General features: G+C 37.4%; 1 protein-coding gene across 1 annotated transcript; it reads left to right on the top strand.

The window, feature by feature from the left end:
• The first annotated feature begins 2,699 nt into the window (after positions 1 to 2,699).
• Positions 2,700 to 8,086, top strand: LOC129640883 (rho GTPase-activating protein 20-like). Its single transcript, XM_055565854.1, has 3 exons — positions 2,700 to 2,774; positions 5,419 to 5,485; positions 7,853 to 8,086. Exons 1-3 carry the CDS (start codon positions 2,748 to 2,750, stop codon positions 8,059 to 8,061), a joined length of 303 nt encoding a protein of 100 aa, XP_055421829.1. The 5' UTR covers positions 2,700 to 2,747; the 3' UTR covers positions 8,062 to 8,086.
• The last annotated feature ends 208 nt before the right edge of the window (positions 8,087 to 8,294 follow it).

The raw sequence follows: 8,294 nt of genomic DNA, 5'->3' as shown, positions 1-8,294 counted from the left end.
CCCTCCTCCCTCCTCCCTCCCCATACCATCCCTCTGGGTCGTCCCAGTGCACTAGCCCCAAGCATCCAGTATCGTGCATCGAACCTGGACTGGCAACTCATTTCATACATGATATTTTACATGTTTCAATGCCATTCTCCCAAATCCTCCCACCCGCTCCCTCTCCCACAGAGTCCATAAGACCGTTCTATACATCAGTGCCTCTTTTGCTGTCTCGTACACAGGGTTATTGTTACCATCTTTCTAAATTCCATATATATGCGTTAGTATACTGTATTGGTGTTTTTCCTTCTGGCTTACTTCACTCTGTATAATAGGCTCCAGTTTCATCCACCTCATTAGAACTGATTCAAATGTATTCTTTTTAATGGCTGAGTAATACTCCATTGTGTATATGTACCACAGCTTTCTTATCCATTCATCTGCTGATGGACATCTAGGTTGCTTCCATGTCCTAGCTATTATAAACAGTGCTGCGATGAACATTGGGGTACATGTGTCTCTTTCCCTTCTGGTTTCCTCAGTGTGTATGCCCAGCAGTGGGATTGCTGGGTTATAAGGCAGTTCTATTTCCAGTTTTTTAAGGAATCTCCACACTGTTCTCCACACTGGCTGTACTAGTTTGCATTCCCACCAACAGTGTAAGAGGGTTCACTTTGCTCCACACCCTCTCCAGCATTTATTATTTGTAGGCTTTTGGATCGCAGCCGATCTGACTGGTGTGAAATGGTACCTCATAGTGGTTTTGATTTGCATTTCTCTGATAATGAGTGATGTTGAGCATCTTTTCATGTGTTTGTTAGCCATCTGTATGTCTTCTTTGGAGAAATGTCTATTTAGTTCTTTGGCCCATTTTTTGATTGGGTCATTTATTTTTCTGGAGTTGAGCTGTAGGAGTTGCTTGTATATTTTTGAGATTAGTTGTTTGTCAGTTGCTTCATTTGCTATTATTTTCTCCCATTCTGAAGGCTGTCTTTTCACCTTGAAAGGTCTTTCATTCTGAGGAATATCTGGATAGAACTGAGCCAAAAGGGATGATACTTTGAAAGGATCAGCAAATCTCTACCTCATTTTGTTTATGCTACTGGGGGGAAAAAATCATACCATTAGCCCCAGTTATTTGCATGTAATTTGATTTCTGAAAGTGTAGTGCTGTAGCCTAGACATTTGTGATGAAAAGATATTCTGGATGTTTTTTTTATGATACTTTGTTCTACTGTAGTTTACAGTAACTCTAGATGACACACAACAGTATTTGAAGGTAGAAAAAGGAAGTCATTTAAGACAGTTATTTCCTGGCCAAGAGCAAAGCCAGGCAAAATCCAATTTGTTCCTGACCACCAGATAAATGCAATGCCGGCAAGAGATGCATCTAGAGGGTTCTCATGCAGCAAAGCACACTTTCGTCTCTGCCTACTTTGATTTGTGACAATGGGTTACATTCAGAATTTTTCACCTAGAAATTTTAAAAAATCAACTTTATTTATGTGTAACTTACACAAAATAAACATTTCTGATGTTCTTCATTCCTGAAGATTCAGGTTTCCTTCTAGTACTTCATTTTATCCTGGAGAACTTTCCTTTTCTTATACATATCTGGTACCAACAGATTGTCTTAGTTTCTTTCACCTGAAATGTCTTTATTTCACCTTCAGTCTTGAAGGGTATTTTTGCTGGATAGAGAATTTTGTTTGCAAATGTTTTCAACACTGTAAAGATGTTTCACTTTTAGTCTCTGTGTTTTCTGATGAGTACTCTGTGCTCACTCAAACATCAACCCTCTATGTGTGACTTGTCATTTTTCTTCAGCTGCTCTCAAGATATTCTCTTTAGTTTTGGTTTTTAGCTGTGTAGCTATGAAGTGTCAAAGCATGGTTTTCTTTTAATCTACCTGTTTGGTACTTTCTGAACTTCTTGAATTTATAAATTTATGTCTTTCACCAAGTTTGAGAAATTGTAGTCATCATTCTCTTGTATTAATTTTCTATAAATTGCCTTCCTATTTTTATGGAGCATTTTTTAATGTGTTGTGTGCTCAAGAGCTATTATAAACACCCTGTTCACTGGCAGTTTAGAATGGAACTTACATTTTAAAAATTTTCAATCTCATTTCCTAGATTAATTGGTTTTATTTAATTGATTCATTAGATTTCAATCATGAAAATCTTAGTAATCATGACACCTGACAAAAAGAAAGTAATCACTGAATAGTAGTTAAAAAAAAAACTTTAATAACCAGTTCTCATTCTAATTTTACTAAAACTGACTATGTAATGACAAATAAATAAATCCATATTATAAAAGCACAACTCAGGAAGACCAAGATGGTACTTTTTTTTAAACTATCTTTCCTCCATTATGGAAACAGCCTTAAGGTGCTGAGGGTAGCCTATGTGCCCTTGTGGAATTCTCAGTCTTTCTAGTTCTTGCTTAAGCTATTATATTTTGTGTGCCTCAAATCCTTTAACAGAAATATTTGTTTTACTGAAATGCTTTCTACTAGCTTCATGTTATATAAAGAAATGGAAATAGATTATAATTAGGGGATTATATTTTATATACAAGCATTTTACTTTGTCATTACCTGAATTATAAGCTTTGCCTTTAGAATATAGATAACAATATAACAATAATTATTTACTCACTTGTTTAAAAATGTTTAATTTATAGCAGCTTTTCTCGCTTCTTTTTTGCAGTCTGTTACTGTAACAGTGACAAATTCAGACACAGTGAATGATGTTATCAATATGTCACTTTCAAAGCTAGGAATAACTGTAAGTTACCTGCAAGTTATTTTTAGTTAAAAAACCAACTTTGATTTTTGAGATTTGTGTGTGTATGTGTATGTCTGTGTTTGTGTATAATGTATCTATTATCATAAGACAGCTGATTATTTCAGATAACTCCATCATATTTGGTAGAATTTGAAGGCAGCCAAACTATATTAATAACCTATGTGTGTGTTAGTCACTTAGTCATGTCCTACTCTTTGAGAGCCCATGGATTATAGCCCACCAGGACGCTCTGTCTATGGAATTTTCCAGGCAACAATACTGAAGTGGGTTGCCATTCCCTTCTTTGAGGATCTTCCCAACCCAAGGATCAAACCTGGGTCTACCATATTGTAGGCAGATTCTTTACTGTCTGAGCCACCAAGGAAGCCCCTTAATAATCTATACAGATGTGTTATTTGTGTATTCCCATTATAAATTTTGTGTGAACTGAAGTCATAGCACAATGAAATCAGGCTATAATTTTACAGTTTTAAGGAAAAAATGTATTTTTATTATATATACACACACACACACACACACACACACACACACATAGACAAGAAAATATTTATGATTCTAAATATTTCCTCCTCTATTGGATTATTCTTTTTGTATCTTCTTTCCTGATTCCTCCTGTCCCATCTCCATTTACCCTGATTGCGCCTGAGGACTCAATCTCAGTATGAGAAAATCCTAAATGATATGTTTTGTTGTAAATCTGATGTAAAGACCACCTGGCAAGAAGCTACATCCCCTTGATGCAGGTCCTATAATGCAATGGCTAATGCCTCTTGTGAACTGCTGAAGAAGACAAGTTCTGAATAAGACCATGGGTCTGGAAGCGTTTGTGTGCACATCTCTTTCATCTCATTTTGTTTTCAAGTGTCTGCTCTTTTATGTTTTGATAGGACTGTTATGCTTGTTAAACATTTTTTAGTGAAAGAGATGGCTATGTTTGAGGATGAGGGTTCAGAAGCAGAAAGAGGAGTGGAACATTCAGATGGACAGAACTGAACAACGCACTTGTAAAGCATAGATCCTTATATAAAATTATATATATTTATATATATATACATATCAATGTGTAAAATGTACATATAAATATAATTATGAATACATATTTATACATAAATGTGAAAATGTCTTGCTATTGTGATATGACATAATTACAATATTCATATTTGTGTTTCTCAATGGTATAATAAAGCCCCTTAAAACCTCAAGACAGCCAGAATTTGGTATAAGACATCAAGATTTCTGTAAAAATATAATTTAATAATACATTTTAAATAAAATTGAATTCATATGCATTGAGTACAGCACCCCTCTGCACTGATTTCTAATCTATATGATATTTATGCCCTGAATGCGAGTCAAATCTTAGAAGAAAGTGGCTTTAGGGATAAGGTTGGGGAGACTGATTAATGTTAGAACTCATTTTATTTCATTTTTGTAACTTTCCTTTGCTTAACGTGATCAATCTCACTAGACAAAAAATTTCTATTTCAGTGAATAACTAGGGTTATTTGCCTATATATATATATATATATATATATATATATATATATATATATGCCTGATTTATGGGATTCCATCATAGTTTTTCCAGTTTTTACCTTAAAAGAAAAGATTTTTATCAGCTCTCTCATTTCTATTCGCAATGCCATTTTAAGCCTATTTAGTCACATGTGTGTGTTTGTGTGTGTGATTGCGTCCATACCTGGGAGCTTACTTCCTTCATGGCAAGGCCGTGATTTTTAATCAGGAGTCAAAGGTAAGTGTAGTACCTAGTACCTATCACCAACAACTCTATTTCAAACATCTTTTGCTTTATCTTCTCCTGGAGGGCTCTTTAATTTAGCAGTCTTTGTAATTTATACTTGTTTCAAATGGGATATTCAGAATTCCTAGGCAGGGATTCTGCTGGAAGAAACTGTTTTCTACATCTGACTCCTTCTTCAGGTTAGAGTCCTTGTCCCTTCTCTCCCTTGAGTGGTGCTTGCCTACATCACAGCCAGTAGGCTGCCATCTACTCAAGGCCTCTTGGGCATCTGTCTCATTGTGTTAACAGTTGCTGAGCTAATGCTGCCTTTCAAGTTTTACTTTGTTCAGGAATAGTCATGGCAGAGTATGTGGCTTTCTGGACAACATGCTTGACTGGGCAGGGACATTTTAAGGCAAAAGCCAGAATTCTCCAAGGAGTCTCAAAACAGCAGAAAGCAGGATTCTTGAGATTAGACTTCTCTTCCATAGTGAAGAGAAGTTTTTTTTTAATTATTTTATTTTTTATTTATAATTTATATATTTATTTATAATTTTATTAAAAAGTACTATGTTTTGTTTTAATTCATGGACCGCCCACAAAGTGAGAGGCTGCCTGTGACTGCACTGTGGCTGCACAGATCCTCAGCCTTTATCCAAAAGGACAAGAATCTCAGTCGATCCATTGGAGGCTATGAGAGAGGGGCAGGGGCTACTGGAATCAGCATTGTTCACTCAAAAATTGTTGCCACTTCCACGGACCAAATAGCATTTATCCTGGCCCAAATTCTCCTTTTGAAAGTATAGAAATGCTAAGGAAATGAGTTCTTCAAGTACCTACTAGGAATATTTGCTGTGACACATAGTTCTTTTTCTTTCCAAGGGCTCTGAGAAAGATTACCAGTTGTGGATCAGTTCTGCTGAGAAAAAGACTTCATATCCACTTACTGGTAAGTGTCAGGGAAAACCTAAGATGGAGCTGGTTGGGATCCAAATTGTAACTTTAAAGTCTCAAAGTAATGGTTGATCAGTCTTAAGCTTAAATGCCCTTAAACTGAAAATCTCTTGCAGTATTCATTTATACACGTCTTAAATAATTCTAAGCACCTGCTCTCTCCCAAGCACAGATAGCATCTCTTCATGCAGCAGCTTATGGTCTATTTGGGAACAGCAGTGTGGATTTTTCTTCTTTACTTTTTCCACTTGACAAACAGAGTTGTCTTGAAAACAATTACTTACTTACTCTCTATTTACTCACTTAGGTAGGAAAGCAACACAAGCGGGAATTTCTTTTGCTCATACATTATTTTTCATATTCCAGTCTTGACGTTCTCAGTTCCATTTCCTAACTACTGAGTTGTCTCTATTTCGTGATCATCTTCTAAAATCCAGCCATACCTCTGCCCTCAAGTACATTTATTTAATACCTATTCTGTGCCCAAAGCTTTTCTCAGCATCATAAAGAAAATGAAATAATCACAATCAGACACTTAGATTCTTCACTGACTAAAAACCACCTGCATGTGCTTTGCTGTTTCTCAAGCTGAGTTCACTAGCACTGCTCTTGAAATTTTTGATAAATAGACTACATCTTTCCTAAAATAGTTATCATAGCAAGTTAACTAAAAATAATAATGCACATTCTTGGATGAGCAAATCTGTCAGGGGTGGTCAGTGAAAAAAGGAGGAATTAAAACAAGGGCAAAGACAAAATCTGTAGTGGAACCTGCAATATAGTCATGGTGACAATGACTTCCACTAGAAATCTTAGAGCACTTCCTCTTTTAACTTTTTTCATCTGTTCAACAATCCTGTGAGTCTATTACTCTTTCAAGTGATCTGAGGAACATTTTCATGTGGTCTGAAGAATCTAAACAACTAAGTTTTTTCTGTGATATGTATATTCCCAGTCTTGGAATACATAGAGTCACCAAGTATAAAGCTGAAGACAAAACCACCTCACCCATTTCATGTGTTTTTCTTGTCTTGTTGACATCCTTGTAAAAGTCAGTCAGCAGTAAAGTGAAAAAAAATTGAATATTTAAACATATTTAGTTTAATAAAATGCATTAATTTAAATAAGACCATGTAGATGACAACTTCTAAGCTTAGAACAGCCTCAAACAGCATGGCTGGCTCTGAGGACTCCTAAGAGGCTGTCTTTCATGCTGCTGCCTCAGCAGTCATTCTGAATGTGCTTCTTAACATGTTCTCAGCTCACAATTATGGATTAGCTCCTGGTTATCCTGGTGACTTGGTTGTATTTTACTACTCTCACAGAAGCTTCTTTTGCCTTAAAGGATGGAAGTCGCTGTGATTCTTGTTCTGAATAGAGCACTGACATTGTGTTTATGCCAGATGTAAAGCACAAGCAAGAACTCCTCCAGTTGCATTTAATAAATCAGAAACAAAAGAAAAGGAGCTTTCATGCAATTCTTTAAAGATGGAATCCACAGGACAGCACAGGGTCTTAGAGAATTCTATGGAGAGGAAGCAATTTATAGCATGAAAGAGCAAAACAAATCACTTGGCAGGCAACTCCCGATGATTTCTGGTGTGGTTTTCCACTCTGTAAACACCGTTTTGCACTTCTGGGTTTTCTCGGCCGTGCAGGCTTGTCTCTGATCACTGTCTCGTAGGAAACCCCTTAGAGGGAAGCAGCAGCGGGAGGGAAACATTAAGGCAAACCACCCCACTGCACTCTGCCTACTGAACTGACAAAAGGAAATGGAAAATCTGTTAAACTGACATGTGGGACAGAACACTGATCAGAGCCATTCTTAACATACATAGTCCGATTATTTTAAAAATATTAAGCACCAATGCTTATTAATATATTTACTTTGATCCTTATGAGTCTATGTGTGAGGGTCAGTGTTTCAAAGGAGGAATGTTAAGGCTAGCATTTTGCCTAAGATGTACAGGTGTAGTGTGTCAAGGCAGAAACTAGAAGGCCATAAATATTCTCAGATGGAAACACAATGAAAGTCAATATTGTGCAATTCACTGATGAAATGCCTTCCAAGCCAAGCAAGGTGTCTAAAAACATTTTTCTTGTTATGTTTTAAACTCTTCTGTTTGGGCACCTGCTTTTTGCAGCGTGTCCCCTTGAGAGAGTGCACATTGTGCTTACTCGGGAGTCACAGCCTTCTCTACCCAGAAGCCCCTGAAGGTCAGCAGTCACACCAGTGTGGCATACTCGCTCACGGTAAGGTGGGTTTGATCCCACCCATCACCATCGGTCTGAATCTGTATTTAGCTTTTTCTCCATATAGGTCATGAACATCCTTATGGAATTAAACTGAGCTATATTCCAGGTACTGGGCTGCTGCAGCAGGAACTGGAGGGCTCCACTTCTGCTTCTGCCCTCCAGGAGGCCTTCCTGGAGGGGCCCCAAGAGATCCAAGACCAGTTTATCCTGAAACCCAGGCACTCAGCCAGAAACCAAGCCAGGAATCAGCGAGGGAAAGGTGAGCCCCTTCCCTTCCTGCAAGTGGCTTCTCTTGGCTCTTGTCTCTACTCCTGAAAACAAACTGTTGACGTACAGACAGTTCTCCATGTGGGGCTGGAGGGCAGTATAGGCAGGCACCAATTCCACCCAGAATCAAGTCCAGAGAAGCCCCAAAGGTCTGAAATCAAGACCCAATTCACTTCTAGGAAGGCTTTTTTTTTTTTTTTTATTAAATTCCTCTAGGTAGACAGCATAGCACTTCCTACATATAGTTATGTATTCACACATCTGTGTGGGCTTTGCTGGTG

This window comes from Bubalus kerabau, unplaced genomic scaffold (assembly GCF_029407905.1).
Source record: "Bubalus kerabau isolate K-KA32 ecotype Philippines breed swamp buffalo unplaced genomic scaffold, PCC_UOA_SB_1v2 scaffold_50, whole genome shotgun sequence".
In the NCBI taxonomy this organism is placed as follows: domain Eukaryota; kingdom Metazoa; phylum Chordata; class Mammalia; order Artiodactyla; family Bovidae; genus Bubalus; species Bubalus kerabau.
This window is presented reverse-complemented; position numbering and strand designations above follow the sequence as displayed.

Excerpts from the sequence above, each read along its gene's own strand:
- LOC129640883 (XM_055565854.1), top strand. The coding sequence starts at position 2,748 with ATGTCACTTTCAAAGCTAGGAATAACT. Across the intron at positions 2,775-5,418 it reads TTTCAAAGCTAGGAATAACT|GGCTCTGAGAAAGATTACCA; the intron begins GTAAGTTACCTG and ends TTTCTTTCCAAG. Across the intron at positions 5,486-7,852 it reads GACTTCATATCCACTTACTG|GTACTGGGCTGCTGCAGCAG; the intron begins GTAAGTGTCAGG and ends GCTATATTCCAG.